This window comes from Oncorhynchus mykiss, chromosome 6 (genome assembly GCF_057628025.1).
Source record: "Oncorhynchus mykiss isolate SJ-2025 chromosome 6, ASM5762802v1, whole genome shotgun sequence".
Taxonomy (NCBI): domain Eukaryota; kingdom Metazoa; phylum Chordata; class Actinopteri; order Salmoniformes; family Salmonidae; genus Oncorhynchus; species Oncorhynchus mykiss.
Genome location: NC_143027.1, coordinates 37,290,720 through 37,309,114, shown reverse-complemented (window position 1 = coordinate 37,309,114; position 18,395 = coordinate 37,290,720). Strand labels below are relative to the sequence as shown.

At 41.3% G+C, this 18,395-nt stretch overlaps 1 protein-coding gene across 2 annotated transcripts; it reads left to right on the top strand.

Annotated features, from left to right (window-relative positions):
• The first annotated feature begins 79 nt into the window (after positions 1–79).
• LOC110525876 (cytotoxic granule associated RNA binding protein TIA1) lies at positions 80–17,811 on the top strand. 2 transcript variants are annotated; one of them, XM_090237879.1, is made up of 13 exons: positions 314–562; positions 1,958–2,054; positions 6,786–6,884; positions 7,491–7,541; positions 7,771–7,825; positions 8,087–8,174; positions 8,357–8,432; positions 9,612–9,720; positions 9,948–10,043; positions 10,133–10,217; positions 11,918–12,059; positions 12,147–12,298; positions 16,490–17,811. In XM_090237879.1, exons 8-13 carry the CDS (start codon positions 9,636–9,638, stop codon positions 16,626–16,628), a joined length of 699 nt encoding a protein of 232 aa, XP_090094005.1. In that variant the 5' UTR covers positions 314–562; positions 1,958–2,054; positions 6,786–6,884; positions 7,491–7,541; positions 7,771–7,825; positions 8,087–8,174; positions 8,357–8,432; positions 9,612–9,635; the 3' UTR covers positions 16,629–17,811. The 2 variants fall into 2 exon arrangements, with proteins under 2 accessions (XP_021462030.1, XP_090094005.1); XM_021606355.3 differs by lacking the exon at positions 7,491–7,541 and having other exon boundaries at positions 80–562.
• The last annotated feature ends 584 nt before the right edge of the window (positions 17,812–18,395 follow it).

The following is an 18,395-nucleotide window of genomic DNA, read 5'->3' as shown; positions in this document are numbered from 1 at the left end:
AGTAATTTGTCCACCGTTACCAATGTGTTTGTTTTTATTCCGCACGAAAGCAAAGCAAACATTTCCAAAGGTCCGAGCTAAACGTTGCCAAATTGTGATCAGTCACGTGGGTTTCCCAGACGCGTGTTATTTTTGTTCATTAAAAAGTCGTAATTATTCTAAAACTAAAGATTAATCGCAGAGATTGTTTTGAAATATGATTAGTATTCGTGGTTTACTGACGCCTGCTGCTGCTGAAATGCGAAACAAATGATTTAATTATGGTCCATTCATTGCGCATGTGACGGTGGTGGACATCCCCTGATTTTCCGCCATCTTCCTCTTCGGTTGTTCAACCATTGTTCATACAAGCAAATTGTTGGTTTGCGGTCAGCGACTGGGTTGATTTGTGCGCCTTTTTATAACAACTTGTTTAAGTCTACATGAGCATTATCCAAAAGGTCACATACTTAGAAAGTGTGTGTGCATTACTCAAAATACCATAGCTACACGGATTACTCACTCAGGGCACGACCTACAAAAACATGATGATGATGATGGACGACGAACAGCCCAAAACCCTGTAAGTAGCTAACACGGGCTAGTTAGCCATATATCAATCCAGTAACGTTAGCTAGCTACTTCAAATGGGGCTGGCTACAAAGAAAGTATACTCCAGCATTTAAAAACGTCCATGTACTCATGTCTTGTCGACTGTCACGGTGTGACCATTAACGAAAAGAAAGTTGATGGTGCAATTCAATCATGTCAGTCCATGGCTCGAGCCTTCTCAGAACACATAGCTAGGTAACGTTAGCTACTAGCTCGCTAGCTAACGTTACGTTGTCTCACCAAACACATTGGTTAGCTAGATATCGTTTTAACTAGTTAGTGCATTACTTGATCATAAAAATAACGTGGTAGTGAGTTAAGTGTAGCCATGGTTCACTTGTCCATTTCAGAAATTCTAGCTAGCTACTAACTGTACTGTGTTACTAGTTAAATGTACCGGTTTGGCAGAGAAGCAAGCATTATCCGTATGTTATGGACTGATTATTAGTTTAATATGATGGCTAGCTAGGTGGCCTAACTAGCGAAGTGTTTCCCCTATATGCATTTAGCAGTGGTGTACTGCCGTTGCTAAATCGTGGCCGCCACTGTTATTAAAAAATAAATTAAAATGTATGCCTTTCTACCAGTCTCTGGGGAGGAAGATGGCCACGTCAACGACAGTCAGACAAGTTGCTTTCAGTTTAGTGGGAAGGCCAGAACTTGAAAAACCATGCTTCAAATGCAAGTGTTAGAGAAGGTTAATTTATATAACTAAGTGTATCTGTCTAGCTAGTAGTGTAGCTGAGTGCAGCCATACCACCAGACAAAGTACCCAATTGTCATACTTGAGTAACTTTCTATTAAGGTATTTATACTTTTACTCAAGTAAGTCACCCAGTAAAATAGTACTTCAGTAAAATTCAAAGTATTTGGTTCTAAATACACTTGTGTTAATCATTTCAAGTTCCTTATATTAAGCAACCCAGACTGCACAATTAAAACAATTTTTTATTTTATTTACGGATAGCCAACAAGTCAGACATAATTTACAAATGAAGCATTTGTGTTTAGTGAATCTGCCAGATCAGAGGCAGTAGGGATAACCAGGGATGTTGTCTTGTTAAGTGAGTGAATTAGACAATTTTCGTATCCTGCTAAGCATGTAACAAGTACTTTTGGGTGTCAGAGAGAATGTAAGGAGTAAAAAGTACATTATTTTTCTTTAGGAATGTTATGGAGTAAAAGTTGTCAAATGGTAAAGTGCAGATTCCTAAAGTTACTTAAGTAGTACTTTTTAAAGTACTGTTACTTAAGTACTGTACACCACTGCATATCACCCTAAAAGTTTGCTTCCCTGGACAAAGTAAACTTCCTGGAAGTTGTAACTTTCTGGTCACAAGTGCTTGTCTTTTCCCCTCTACTCCAGGTATGTAGGGAACTTGTCCAGAGATGTCACTGAGCCCCTCATCCTACAGGTTTTCACACAGATCGGACCCTGCAAGAGCTGTAAAATGATTGTTGATGTGAGTATCCCTGGGTCCTGGACCCAAGTGAGAGATTGCGATTTGTATGATTTTGATATTAGGGACGTGACACATGTAAATGTTTGCTTAATGTTTAAACTGCCATGTTTAGTTTTTTTTTTCTCCATTAAATTGAGAAATGTATTAAATTCCATGTGAATTAACCTCTAGCGTTGAGCAATCCTGTATCCGGGAGCGTAATCATAGCCTCAAGCTCATTACCATAACGCAACGTTTCTTATTCATGAAAATCGCAAATGAAATGAAATAAATATATTCAAACACAAGCTTAGCCTTTTGTTAATAACAACACTGTCATCCCAGATTTTCAAAATATGCTTTCCAACCAAAGCTACACAAGCATTTGTGTAAGAGTATTGATAGCATAGCATTAAGCCTAGCATTCAGCAGGCAACATTTTCACAAAAACAAGAAAAGCATTCAAATAAAATAATTTACCTTTGAAGAACTTCGGATGTTTTCAATGACGAGACTCTTAGTTAGATAGCAAGTGTTCATTTTTTCCCAAAAATATTATTTGTGTATACGAAATAGCTCCGTTTTTGTTCATCACGTTTGACAAAAAAAAAGACCGGAAAATGCAGTCACTTACAACGCCAAACTTTTTTCCAAATTAGCTCCATAATATCGACAGAAACATGGCAAACGTTGTTTAGAATCAATCCTCAAGGTGTTTTTCACATATCTATTCGATAATCTATCAGTGCTGGCAGTTCTCATCAGAGGCAAACGGAAAAATACTGCAGCTGGAGATTACGCAATAATTGCGACGGAGGACACCACCTGGTAGATGTAGTCTCTTATGGTCAATCTTCCAATGATATGCCTACAAATACGTCACAATGCTGCAGACACCTTGGGGAAAATGTGGAAAACGTAAGCTGACTCCTAGCTCCTTCACAGCCATATAAGGAGTCATTGCCATGAGGCGGTTTCAAAAAATGCGTCACTTCCTGATTGGATTTTTATCTGGGTTTTTTCTGTAATATCAGTTCTGTGGCACTCACAGACAATATCTTTGTCGTTTTGGAAACGTCAGTGTTTTCTTTCCAAAGCTGTCAATTATATGCATAGTCGAGCATCTTTTCGTGACAAAATATCTTGTTTAAAACGGGAACGTTTTTCATCCAAAAATTAAAATGGCGCCCCCTATATCCAAAAAGTAAACAATGCAAGATATGGTCAGATTCCGTACCATTCCATATGACCTCTATGGAGGCAATGAAGTTATATCTACTTGACAATGGCGCTCCCCTTACTGCTGTCCCCCACCCACTCAGTAACGATCGTAGTTACCCCTTTGATGTGTATGAACACACAGGTGTGATCATTCTACAGTAGTCCCTGCAGCATATACTCAAACCAGTGTAATTAGAACACTTCATTAGATAGTTAGTTACGATTGACTCAACAGTTAGTGTTCGAGCAGGCCGTAATATTTTTCTCACCGAAATATTTGGCACAAACAGTCTTTACAACATTATGTCCTCGATGTGAGCAGATAATTTTTGGATGCAATGTTCAGACATTCACAGAAGTAGAAGCAGCATAACAAAATTCTCATCCAAATCTGGAAATGTAGCCCTATCTCTGAGTAGTGAGCTAACACAAGCGGTCATATTTAGCAGCTTTCGGCTGATAGAAACCAGTTACTATTTACAATTCATCACATCACGGGTGAGCTCACCAGTGATTGAAATAATTGAGTAAAACACTTTCTAAACGTTAGAAACCAGTTACTATTTACAATTCATCACATCATGGGTGAGCTCACCAGTGATTGAAATAATTGAGTAAAACACTTTCTAAACGTCAAAAGTAATCTGACGGCGGGTAGTTTGTGTGTGCCACAGTGTTTGTTTTTTCTGCATCAACCAAAGATGAGGTGATGAGTTGGGTCTGTTTTCTGTATGCATATTGAAGGGGGGGTGGTGACTACCATCAGTTACTTCCGTTACCGTAGCATCTTTGGTCTGACAGATGTTTGTGACACCCCGAATGGATTGAATGATGTAAACACACATAGCCAGCAAATAGTTTAGCATTAGCTCATCATAATCAGTTCAACCTTCCCAGAAATATTTTGCTCACTTCATACACTCACTGGACTGTTTATTAGCCACCCCGTTCACGAAAACAGATCGCTCCTGCAGACAGTCACATGGCCATGGCTTGCCTAAAGCAGGCAGAGAGGCATTCAGTTACTGTTCAATTGAATGTTAGAATGGGGAAAAACAAGTGCCCTAAGCGTGGTTTGATTGTCTGTACCAGACGCGCTGGATTCAGTATCTCAGAAACGTATGCCCTCTACTGGGCTTTTCACAAACGACAGTGTCGATAGTTTACTGAGAATGGTGTGACGAACAAAACATGTGGGTCCTGTGGGTGAAAACAACTCGTTGATGATCGGTCGCAGGAGAATGGCAAGAATCGTATGAGCTAACAGGTGGGCCACGAACAGACAAGGAACGGTGCAGAAAAAGCATCTTGGAACGCACAAATCGTCGATCCTTGTCACTGATAGGCTATTGCAGCAGACTACCAAATGGGGGTCTGACCCCTTACTAATGGGTGTACCTAATAAACTGACCAGTGAGTGTCATTGCATTCCGATTCTTGTATAGTCTATGATTTGTCACCAGTACTTCAAAATGTGAATAAAACAGTAAATAATTCAAATATTACCACACAAACCATTTTCTGATAGTGATTTATTGATTCAAATGGTCTGTGCCTGTATTATGATAGTGGTGACTTGTTGCCACAGATGGTTTGTTTACGTTTCTACCTCTGTGGCTAGATAGAAGTTTGTTGCCCTAATTACTAGTGGTCGCGTCTTGTGGTCGCATCGGGGGCAACAGTTGTTGATGACTGTAACTAAGCCTAACTCTTTCCTTAACCTTGTTCTCTTAACTTCCTACATTAATTCTCATAACCTGCTGTGTTAGTTCTAACTTGCCATATTAATAATTCTAACCATAATGTAAACAATCAATCTGTGGAAATAAGTAATCAGTTTCACCACACTGGCAACCAATAACATCACCCCGACACTCAACGTGGCACCATTCAGTGTTATGTATGTACCTAGTGGGCTAAGCTGTAGCATTAGCAATGCCTTTCAAATGGAGACAACTCACAACTGTGGAAATTCAGGAGATTTTTGTAAATTCTGACAGTTATTCTGAGGTATCAGACCCTGACAGTGAGGAGCTGCCCCCAACCTTGTGGCCATTGAGAACCCAGACCACCGACAAAGTCCCAGGTCCCTCTTAAGATGCTGGTAGTGAAGCCATTTCACCCCTCCTGGCCCTGCTGTTGGCGTTGAGTCCCAGTCTGGAGTGCAAAGCCCCTTGCAATCTCCCTCTGAGGCAGAGTGCTTCAAGCTGTTTCTGACAGGGACATAGTGGAGGACACCAATCGCTAGGCCGTGGCGCTACAGGGGAAGAGGGAGCCACAGGGAAGGTGGACCACCTGATGGGAGAGCGAAAGATCAAACCAGACAATATGCTTGACTATAATTGCAAAATGGGGGCACTGCATAAAGGTGGATATGATAAACAGCTTTGTGGCATGCGCTCTTAAAAACCACCAATTTGTATGAGATAATTTCCATCTGATCGACACTGCTATCTTCAATGGCCACAGTTGACCACCAGCTAACAAGTGAGATAATTATTGAACATGTTTTTTTCAAATCAAATTGATTTATATAGCCCTTCTTACATCAGCTGATATCTCAAAATACTGTACAGAAACCCAGCCAAAAATCCCAAACAGCAAGCAATGTAGAAGCACGGTGGCTAGGAAAAACTCCCTAGAAAGACCCCTGCAAATTAGTCAACTGGGTGGTGTTTCCTATAGCCTCAATGGCACTGCCCATGGTTTTACAAATGCTATAATGGCACAGATTAGTCCTTAATCTCTATGGCTGTGTGTTTCTCAATGTTCTCAGTGGTCAGTACAAGAGACTTCATGTCCCACTTCTCATCAATGTAATAATGACTCATTGCAATGATGAATGACAGCATGTTCAGATGTCCAACAATCTCTTCTTAACGCCATCTATGGGGTTTGAGAGCTCACGCTTTGTTCTTGCAGAGCAATCGTGATGTGATTTCTTTACCCAGGCCATCATGGTTTTTCCACATTCCATGTTGTAATCTTGTTCTAGATATGCCATCGGGTATTGAAGCCAACACCCTCAACCATTGACAATGGCTGCATTTGAACTGCAATCATTTATGTAGTCAGAGCTGTGGTATTCTCACGCTGTCCCTTATCGCACTTATTTTGTGCGACGCTGTCTTGTCTGTTGGGGGCCTGTGTTGCTGCCAGCAACGGTTTGGCTTCCACCCTTTTCAGATGGTTAAATATTGCATCTGTACTAGCATTACTGTGCCTCTGTTCCACGTCAACGTTTACATTTCACCACCTAAATGTATTGCCTGCCGTACAGGACATTTTTCCAACTTAACATCAGACGTGCAGAGTGCTTTATATTTGTGAGAAATAATTTGAAAGATGTATATCTAACATTAGAGCATTTGTTTTTGGTTAGGGATTTTTTGTTAACTATCCCAATTTAGTTCAAATGTTCACTCTTAATCGGAAGATGTTTATGGTAATGGTAACTGTCTGACAAGTACATGTGGTTAACAGACAATGTTTTGGACTCTTTGTAGCCTAACTCTTGTTGTCCTCTTACAGACTGCAGGCAATGACCCATACTGTTTTGTGGAGTTCTATGAGCACAGGCATGCTGCTGCATCACTGGCTGCCATGAATGGACGGAAAATTATGGGTAAGGTAAGCTATCGTATCTAAAGGGTGAGTTGGGATGGGTGGGTTGTTGTCGCAGAAGTTTGACCAACCAGTAGGCCTAAATTATGAGAGCATTATCTGAGTCGGGCAGCGACTATCTCACCAAAGTTGAAATGACACATTTCTGAATTGCTTTGTAAAGTGACGATGGCTTATTTCGATTTATATAAATGAGACTAATAGATGTGATCTGATTTAAAATAATGACTTAACCTGCAAAGTTGGTTCCAATGCTGATTACCTGACATGTCCATGTATAATGTCTGATTCCGTTTCTTCAGATATAGAGTGCGCTAGGTCTGTTGTATGGACATCAAATGCATTCTCTCTTAGTGGTTGATTTGACTATAGCTTAGATATTTAAAATATGTTCTTGACCGATCAGTTTTATTTTGGAAACCACTATCTTTTCAAGGGAAATGGGCCCTTTCCTCATCCAAAGGAATCCACAGTAACTGTGTATTACATAGTCCTTGGCAATAGCCAACTAAAACAATTTCTGTACCTTTTCTAGACCCACAGCTTCACAACAAATATCGGTCCTAACCTCAGCAGAAATATATTCAGTGCAAATTATGTTATCCTCAACAGGTAATGAAGGACCATTTGAAGAGTAATACAAGTTGATAATGTCACTGGTTTGTAAGTCCTTTGTTACTTGGACCTTTTATTCCGTTGTTTATGTTCCAGTTTGAGTGCTCAGGTGTTCTGTTCTCTGCTCATCACTGCACTCAGAGATTCACACTGTGTTTGGTCATGGCTGGCTCATTTCTTTCACACACAAAGCACCACACTGAGGTAGTAATACTGTATCTAAATGACATAAATGTACCCTACCTGGCTTGTTTTCTCTCTTCCCTTCTCTCTTTAGGAGGTTAAAGTCAACTGGGCCACAACACCAAGCAGTCAGAAAAAAGACACAAGCAGTAAGTGCCTAGCTACCTTTTCAGTCAGTTCCATAGAAAACCTTAGTGAGGGTTCCTCTGAGAATGTGGTAATTTTAAATTGACATTTTAGTCAATTAGCAGATGCTGTTATCCGGAGACTTCCATATTTCTATGGTGTGGAAGACCATAGAGCTGTGGTAGTCCCCCCCCCCCGAAATAAAAACAAGCCAATTCTTGATTTCTTCAGAAAGTGCTATTCAGCAAGGAGTCACAGTAGTCATATCTCCTGTCCTTCAACAGATCATTTCCATGTCTTTGTTGGAGACCTCAGCCCAGAAATCACCACAGATGATGTAAAAGTGGCCTTTGGTCCATTTGGGAGGATATCGTAAGTACCTCAATGTTTGTGCTCTGTCGATCTCACAAGATTAGTAAGTCACTCATGAGTTAATAATAATAATACATTGGATGGCTTGATATCACACATGACTCTTTAGGACATATCAGACAGTAGTTTGTTTGTATGATCACCTTACTCCTTCGTATTGAGTAAAGTGTGTTTCTCCTCAGGGATGCTCGTGTGGTCAAAGATGTGGCGACGGGGAAGTCTAAAGGCTATGGCTTTGTCTCTTTCTTCAACAAGTGGGTAAGCGTTATAGCTGGATGAAATCACTTACATAGAGGATTTAGTCATAACTGAAGGGGTTCCTGTATATGTAGTCATAACATTATCCTTTGGTATTGGGTGTGTCGATGGGTCATGTGATTTACCGTAATTTCTGGACTATTAAGCGCACCTAAATATAAGCCGCACCCACTGAATTATAAAAAAATATGTATTTTGTACATAAATAAGCTGCACATGTCTATAAGCCGCAGGTGCCTACCGGTACATTGAAACAAAACACGGCTTGTCACAAAAATAAATAGGCTTTAACGAAACACGGCTTGTAACAAAAAAATAAAAAATAGCAGTACACAGTAGCCTACCAAGAAAGTCATTGGTCACTATCTTCCTCCTCCTGTGCACTGAAACCACTGAAGTCATCTCCTTCGTTGTCGGAGTTGAATAGCCTCAGAATTGCTTCATCCGATGTTGGATCGTTTTCATTGTCGCTCTCATCACTTTCATCCGGAGGCAAATTCCCCGCTGAGCTCATGCTGCCCTCTTCAACACGCCCTCTTCGAAACCCGTTGATGATAGTGGATTTTTTGACAATGCTCCACGCTGTCAGGACCCACTGGCAGACTTGACCATAAGTTGCTCTTCGCATGCGGCCCGTTTTAGTGAAGGATTTCTCCCCACTTGTCATCCAAGCCTCCCACTGAACACGGAGCGCCACCTTAAATGCACGATTTACACTGATGTCGAGTGGCTGCAAATACTTTGGGCCATCTGCTTTTCTTCCCTCTGAAAGCTTTTGTTGTCTTATTGCACTGAGTCAGTTCCTCACGCTGCTGTTTCCAACGTCTTATCATCGACTCATTAAGGCCAAGCTCCCGTGCAGCAGCTCTATTTCCTTTTCCAACAGCCAGATCGATCGCCTTCCACTTTGAAAGGTGCATCATATGCATTTCTCTGTGTCTTTGCCATGATGAGGGTGACAAAATGACTACTGTAATCAGAATGATGGGAAGTTTGAGCGCGCTCGATTTACGTCACATTATGTGACGGTGCTCAGTTTTTTGGCGGCATGAATCTTGTGAAAGCGGGAAAAATCCATAAATTAGCCGCGTCATTGTATTAACCGCGAGGTTCAAAGCGTGGGAATAAAGTAGCGGCTTATAGTCCGGAAATTACGGTAAAATCTGTTGCTACCAACAGGATGCAGAAAACGCCATTCAGCAGATGGGTGGTCAATGGCTAGGCGGCAGACAGATCAGGACCAACTGGGCCACTAGAAAGCCCCCAGCTCCTAAAACCACCTATGAAAGTGAGTCCAGACAAGATAGGCTTTCCAGCCAATTTGCTATTGAGCAGAAATGGTTGGTTTTATCTTACCATAATTTTTTTTACATCTATTTTGTCCTCAAAAACTGGTTAAGTGCAGATAAAAATTGTATACATTTTATTATATTTTATGTCCCTCTGATCCTCTTTTGTTGAATGGCAATGCATTTATTCACTCTAAATGCCTACACACTACCCTGTTTCCAAAAGCAAACACGAAGCACCTGTCCTTTGATGAGGTTGTGAACCAGTCCAGCCCCAGTAACTGCACTGTGTACTGTGGAGGAGTCGGCACTGGTCTAACAGGTCAGTAGTCTGTTATTGAAGTGGTCACTTCCAGTGTGTGTGAGAGAAACTAACACAGGTCTTTGACATGTCTCCCTCCTGTTTTCTAGAACAATTGATGAGACAGACCTTCTCCCCCTTTGGACAAATCATGGAAATCCGTGTGTTCCCAGACAAAGGATACTCTTTTGTGCGGTATGTCATGATCAAATCACTAAACAGACCCCTGACAAACATTTAGTATCCTTGAAATACACTGCTCAAAAAAATAAAGGAACACTAAAATAACACATCCTAGATCTGAATGAATGAAATATTCTTATTAAATACTTTTTTTCTTTACATAGTTGAATGTCCTGACAACAAAATCACACAAAAACTATCAATGGAAATCAAATTTATCAACCCATGGAGGTCTGGATTTGGAGTCACACTCAAAATTAATGTGGAAAACCACACTACAGGCTGATCCAACTTTGATGTAATGTCCTTAAAACAAGTCAAAATTAGGCTCAGTGGTGTGTGTGGCCGCCAAGTGCCTGTATGACCTCCCTACAATGCCTGGGCATGCTCCTGATGAGGTGGCGGATGGTCTCCTGAGGGATCTCCTCCCAGACCTGGACTAAAGCATCCACCAACTCCTGGACAGTCTGTGGTGCAATGTGGCGTTGGATGGAGCGAGACATGATGTCCCAGATGTACTCAATTGGATTCAGGTCTGGGGAACCGGCGGGCCAGTCCATAGCATCAATGCCTTCCTCTTGCAGGAACTGCTGACACACTCCAGCCACATGAGGTTTAGCATTGTCTTGCATTAGGAGGAACCCAGGGCCAACCGCACCAGCATATGGTCTCACAAGGGGTCTGAGGATCTCATCTCGGTACCTAATGGCAGTCAGGCTACCTCTGGCGAGCACATGGAGGGCTGTGCGGCCCCCCAAAGAAATGCCACCCCACACCATGACTGACCCACCGCCAAACCGGTCATGCTGGAGGATGTTGCAGGCAGCAGAACGTTCTCCACGGCATCTCCAGACTCTGTCACGTCTGTCACATGCTCAGTGTGAACCTGCTTTCATCTGTGAAGAGCACAGGGCGCCAGTGGCGAATTTGCCAATCTTGGTGTTCTCTGGCAAATGCCAAACGTCCTGCACGGTGTTGGGCTGTAAGCACAACCCCCACCTGTGGACGTCGGGCCCTCATACCACCCTCATGGAGTCTGTTTCTGACCGTTTGAGCAGACACATGCACATTTGTGGCCTGCTGGAGGTCATTTTGCAGGGCTCTGGCAGTGCTCCTCCTACTCCTCCTTGCACAAAGGCGGAGGTAGCGGTCCTGCTGCTGGGTTGTTGCCCTCCTACGGCCTCCTCCACATCTCCTGATGTACTGGCCTGTCTCCTGGTAGCGCCTCCATGCTCTGGACACTACGCTGACAGACACAGCATACCTTCTTGCCACAGCTTGCATTGATGTGCCATCCTGGATGAGCTGCACTACCTGAGCCACTTGTGTGGGTTGTAGACTCCGTCTCATGCTACCACTAGAGCAAAAGCGCCGCCAGCATTCAAAAGTGACCGAAACATCAGCCAGGAAGCATAGGAACTGAGAAGTGGTCTGTGGTCTCCACCTGTAGAACTACTCCTTTATTGGGGGTGTCTTGCTAATTGCCTATAATGTCCACCTGTTGTCTATTCCATTTGCACAACAGCATGTGAAATGTATTGTCAATCAGTGTTGCTTCCTAAGTGGACAGTTTGATTTCACAGAAGTGTGATGGACTTGGAGTTACATTGTGTTGTTTAAGTGTTCCCTTTATTTTTTGAGCAGTGTATAATTTCCGCATATGTTTCTCAGTACCTTGCAATCATTATTTTTTACGCCTCTCCTTTGTGCAGTTTTACCTCTCACGAGGGAGCAGCCCATGCCATTGTGTCTGTGAATGGGACTTCGATAGAGGGCCATATGGTGAAGTGTTATTGGGGTAAAGAGACCACAGACATGATGAGTCCTATGCAGCAGGTGCAACAAGTTCCCCAGGTATGAAACCACAGCCAGAGGCTTCCCCCTCATCGACACCACTTAAACACACACTCTTACACTGTTGTCATCTCTCCCCTACGACAGAACAAAGTGGGCTTTGCGGCCCAGCCCTACGGCCAGTATGCCCAGTGGTACGGCAATGCCCAGCAAATTGGCCAGTACGTCCCCAACGGGTGGCAGGTACCCACCTATGGGGTTTACGGCCAGGCCCAGGCCTGGAACCAGCAGGGTTTTAAGTAAGTACATAAGGACATCAGCAGGGCTCCCTTTTCTTCCAGCAACCAAGGCTGCAGCTGAGTGTTTTGAGTTTCCTTGGGCTTCCCAAGGGCAGCTAGGCTCTAGCTCAGTTGCCTGCAGCTTTGGCCAGGAGAAGGAGCCATAATGTCCTTCAACCTCCCCTCTCCACCGTATCCAGCTTACGAGGACAATGACAAAACACATTAAAAAAATATAGATAACATCATTTTCATCCATTTGATTTTTTAAAATAAAATGAGCACTAATGAATGCCCTTTTTGGCCTTTCAAATTGGCCACAGTTCTGGGTCGAATTGGACTTGTCTCTGATATGAGTGTCTACTCAATGAACTAAATAGTCCCAGACAGTGAGTAAAGTGGGATTGTTGAAACACAAACGGGACCTCCTGCCCTCTGAAGCTTCTCCCAGTGCAGAGGGATACATCATTTTATTGTGCACGTGTTACATCCACTGTATTCATTTTTTTGTTGTGACATTTTTTGTTTTGTTGCTGTATGAACTTTCATTTGCCATCCAAAATTTGAATATAATTTTTTCTCCTGAAGAGTTTAAGTACATTGCTACTTGAAATGGGGTGTTGTATGAATTTGTTTAGATTATAGCTACATTTGAAATATCACGAGTCATTTTCTTGTCTCAAATTGATAATGAGGTTTGAGTGCTGCATAAGACTAAATCCTGTTTTAACTGCTTGTATAGCAACAGAAACAGAGTATATCACAGCAGTTATGTAATATGATTGTTTTGTTCACTTGTTTTAAAAAAAATCTAATCTAATGAACCAAAGAATGCAGTAACTTGGAATCATTTGTTGAAAGTTTTAGTTTTAGAAATAGATGTCCTTGTATAGAAATTGCAATTATATATTGCCTTCATGAAGTATTCATATCCCTTCACTTATTCCACGTTGTTACAGCCTGAATTCATAATGGAATACGCTTTTTCTCTCAACCATCTACACACAATACCCCATAATGTTTGTGCTCATTTAAAAAATTAAAAAATAAAGTTAATTCATTGAAATACAGAAATATAATTTACATAAGTGTTCACACCCCTGAGTCTATACTTTCTAGAAACACCTTTGCCATCAATTACAGCTGAGTTGTCTTGTGCAAAGGTGAAAAACATACCCATCTGGATTTGGGATTTTTTTCCCCATTCCTTGCAGATTTTCTCAAGCTCTTAAGTTAGATGGGGAGCTGCGGTGAACAGCAATCTTCAAGTCATTCAACAGATTTTCAATGGGATTCAAGTCTGAGCTTTGGCTGGGCCACTCAATAACATTCTTGTTCTGAAGCCATTCCAGAGTTGCTTTGGCTATATGCTTAGGGTCATTGTCCTGTTGGAACATACATTTTCGCCACAGTTAAGTTGTTTGCACTCTGAAGCAGGTTCTCATTGACGATTTGCCTGTATTTGGCTCCATTAATTGTTCCCTCTATCCTTTCCAGTTGATGTTCCCTCCCCCAGGACTGATGCACAGAAAAAATATCTGCCTGCGCAAAAAAAGCACTAGATTAAACTTCACTCAACTTTATGGAGTTTTCCCTGTTAACACTCAACATTTCCCTTTACTGTGGGAATTGTGATCGAATCAACACTATTAGCCACTTTCAATTCAACATCCTGAAACAAAATAAACTATGCAAGCTATTTTGTTGTTGGCCAAATGCATTGGAGTAGGATTCTATTGCATTGACAGGCACAACACAGGCCTGTAATCTACACAGACCGCTGCGCCATAACCAATCAGCTGCAGTAGGGCTATATGAAAATAGATCATTGCCATATATGGATCTGTGCCTTTCTATTGGAACTGGACTGTTAACAGAATGAGCGGTCGTGAGTAAATGCCCTTTTTTGAGATCAAAGCGAGAGCTACATGTAGCGACATGCACATTTGTTCATATCCTTTGCTAGTTAGTGAGTTATTAGCCAAGTTCTAGATAATATGTAGTCAGCAATGGGAGAGTGATTGCTTCCTACGAGAGCACACAACGTGTGCGTTTCTAGTCATCTTTGAAAAATGAGTCCGGTAAAGGGCTTTTCTTTTGTCTTAAAGGGGCAGTGTTGTATTTTGAGACCGGCTTGAATAAGCTAAGTTGCCAATAGGCAGAGGATGTTATAATTTGACTGATTCTCTGTAATAATGGTATGGAAATAATGATGCGTTTTATTTTGTAAAGGGGTTTCTTGCATCAAACACATTTTCAGTCACCTTGTCTGAAGGAATAGTGGATGAACAGGTTTAATGTCTAGCCGTGCATGTTTTTTTTCCCAAAGTTATGGAATGTAGGTCTACATTGAACACCACAAATTGGCTGCTACTTTAGGCTGAACAATAGAACAGCTATTTCCATGTTAAAATGTTATGGGATGCATTTTCCATTTTATGGTAGGCTTACATTATAATCAAATAGCCACGGAAGCCTACTTGACCACTTAGTTTTAACTTAAAGAGGCTACATACAGCCTGTTCACATTAAACGTGCGCCAGAATTTTCACAACAGACCTGAAATTTGCTCAGTGCTGAAATCTTTGAGGGAACATGGCTCCCTCCCAGGCCCTGCCGCTGAAAAGTGTCCCCCATTGCATGATGCTGCCACCACCATCCTTCACGGTATTGATGGTGCGAGACGGGTAATGAGCTCTGCCTCGTTTTCTCCAGACATGGCACTTTGCATACAGGCTAATTCTTGTCTCTTCAGACCAGTCTTTTGCATTTATGATCTCTCTTCACATGCCTTTTTGCAAACTCCAGTTGTGCCTTTTTCTCAGGACTGGCTTCTGTCGGGTTACTCCCGTAAAGCCCAGATTGGGGAAGTGCTGTAGAGACCATTGTCGTGGCAGGTTCTTCCATCTCAGCCAAGGAGCTCTGTAGTTCTGTCAGTCATCATTGCGTTCTTGGTTACCCCCCGGACTAAGGTCCTTCTTGACCGTTTGGTTGGACGGCCAACTCTAGCCAGAGTCTGTTTTTTTTTATTATTTTATTATTTCCCAATAATGGACACCACTGTGCTCTTGGAAACTTTCAACACTGTAGAAATGGCTTTATACCCTTCCCCAGATATATGCCTCATCACAATTCTATCTATTTGGAGTGCCATAGCAAAGGGGTGTGAATACTTATGTAAATGCAATATTTTCTATACATTTGCAAACAATTCTAAAAACATGTTTTTAACTTGTCATTATTGTGTGTAGATGGGTAAAAAAAGTAATCAATTTAATCCATTTTTAATTTGGGTTGTAACAACGTGAAATAAATCAAGGGATGTGAATATTTTACAAAGGCACTGTACTTACAAATAAAATGTATGTAAATGTCTGATTTGTTTGAGCTCCCATGAAAATATTGATGATATAGTAGACTACCTAGAACAATAGTTGAAGTTTAATCCTAAAATAAATCTCAGCCTGAGCTACATGTTCTCCTACTTGTTACTATATTGAGCTTATCTGTGACTGTTTTCAATACACAATGTGCTGACTGACCAAATGTTGACTTTTCCATTCAGGTATTTGTTGCATAATGGATGTTGCTAAAGATTTGACTAGGAATAACAAAAGTCATGAATGGGGTTTAGGCATGAAATGATAAACATGTTTCCCTTTGTAGTGGTACAGGATTCAGGTAAAAAGTGTGAAATTCAACTCCACGGCCAAATTTAAATGCAGCTGGTCCTGCTTCAGCCGCGCTCTGCAACATTGACCAATTTCAGCAGCTTTGTTTGATGCGAGGAGTCAAAAGATGTATTTATTTTAATTAAATCTCCACCGCAGTGGATTGTGACTAATTTTATACACTGAGCCTATGCTCTGTCCGCATACCCACTCCCACAAGTACCATATCTTCGCCCTGTTACCATTTTCAATTCCTACCATATTCTCTGTTGTCTTAGATTTTGGTTTATCCTCCGACACACCCTGACCTTTGTTCTCTCATCCTCTCCTCAGCTGGCTCTTGCTCAGTTTGGTGTGTTCTCTGGTTGTGTCCCAAATGGCACCATATCCCCTATATAAGTCCACTACATTTTACCTGGTCCCTGGACAAAAGTTATGCACTATAAAGGGAATAGGGTACCATTTGAGACGAAGCCTCTGTCTTGCCCCTGTCGCCGCCTCTTCTAACCTGCTGGCATTTTCTCTCTTTCCCGTTTTGCAGTCACTTACCGGCCAGTGCTGGGTGGACAGGTGTGAGTGCCCTCAGTAACGGTGGGGTTATGGAAGCTACACAGGGATTGAATGGGAGTATGTTAGCAAACCAGGCCGGTATGGGAGCCACTGGATACCCCACACACTGATAGGGGGATAGTCAACTCTTTACTGGCTACTGGAGCATCACCGGGATCTGTGTTATATCCCATCCACTTGTGTCAGACTAAGACTTGTTGGTACATGGAATTTGAAGTGGAAGTTGACCTCTACTAAAGCCAATGAAACTGATTTCATGGGAGGTTAAGGGGAGCCATGGAGAACTGGAATAAACTACACAGGTATTATGCTGCCCTTGTGTTAGACAGACGACATGGGCAGGATGGTACCATTTTAAGTGAACTGTAAATGTAATATAATTGTTAAGGAGACACTTGGATTTGTGCATTTGTTGATTTGTTTAGTGTCTCGAACTGCTACCATTTTCATAAGGACTCTTGAACAGTCAACATAATGTGGTTGTGATTTTTTTTTATTTTTAAAGATGAATAATCCATTTTGAGTTTGATGCAATGAATCATGTAAAAAGCAATGGAAGTAATCTAAATTTGTTTTTTTTCTTATTTTGATTTCAATTAAACCAATTGCAGGGATAGATGCCACTGCTTTTTTTCTGTAAGGGCAGACACATTGCACAGTATTCTATATATATATTTTTTATTATTCCAAGAGGATTTCTTTTTTTCATTCAATTTTTTCCCCTGTATTTCGTTTGGGAGGCCTCAATTTGCTTCATGTGTAAATAACCATACATATATTTCAAACTGTATAAAGGAAAATGCAAATGTTCACAATGGGAGTTTGGTGCTTTTTGTTTTGATAACAATGTTGAATTTCTCCAGTTATTAGCAACACTATCAAGTGCATACCCATGGTAACTGGCACAGTGATGCATGGACTTCTGGGAAGGGAAAAGGGCATTGCTATGCAGTGCATAAATTCACTCAATTTTGACTTTGAATACTAATTCTGTACATAAATGGAGTTTTCTGCCATTTTCTATGAAGTAAGATCAGTATTTTTTATGGAAAAACCTGAACCAGAAATGCTAATCAGAAATGTGAATTTAGACATGTTTTAATACCAGACCCATTGTGTTGCCTTAGAATTGAACGGACACAATATCATTCAGATTAGGCAGTGTCTACAGACAATTTCTGACCTTTTTTTAGTTTTGAAAAGTGTTCTCCACTGGGGGTTTGGTAATGTTTCTGCTACTATATTTGTTCTTGCTTTGTCCAATTAAAAGGCTGATGTGCATATAATAAACCATTTTCTGTGTCCATTGTGATTCATTGACGATTGGAAAATATTTCTACACTTTATCTTCATAAAATGTGATTTTAAACCGAACCTTAGCCACACTGCTAACCTTATGACTAACCGAAGCCTAAATGAAGACAACGGCTCATTTTTGTTAAAATACATTTTTAGGATATAGCGACAGACTTTGTAAATGGCTTTGTATATTACTGATGAATATACAAACACCGACACACGCGACACCTATGGAATATAACCAGTGTCAGTAAACGTCGGCAAATAACATGTTATTACATTGTTGCCAACAGCAAAGTTACAACATGGTAATAGCCTAACCAGCTCTGCTATGGCGTGAGTTCTCTCATCGGATCAACCATACTCATTGGCCAGTGTGAGCTCCGAGAGCGAAACGCCCTGAATGTATGAACTGACAATCTTGACATTCTGAATTTACAAACACCCCCTTTGTGGCCATGGTAACTAGTGAAACGCGAGAGATTTTGGGCGACATTGTGCTAATGTTCTCTTATCTCAATACAGTTTTCTCTTACCCAAAACTAAAATATGTTATGTGAAATAACTCGTTGTCGTTC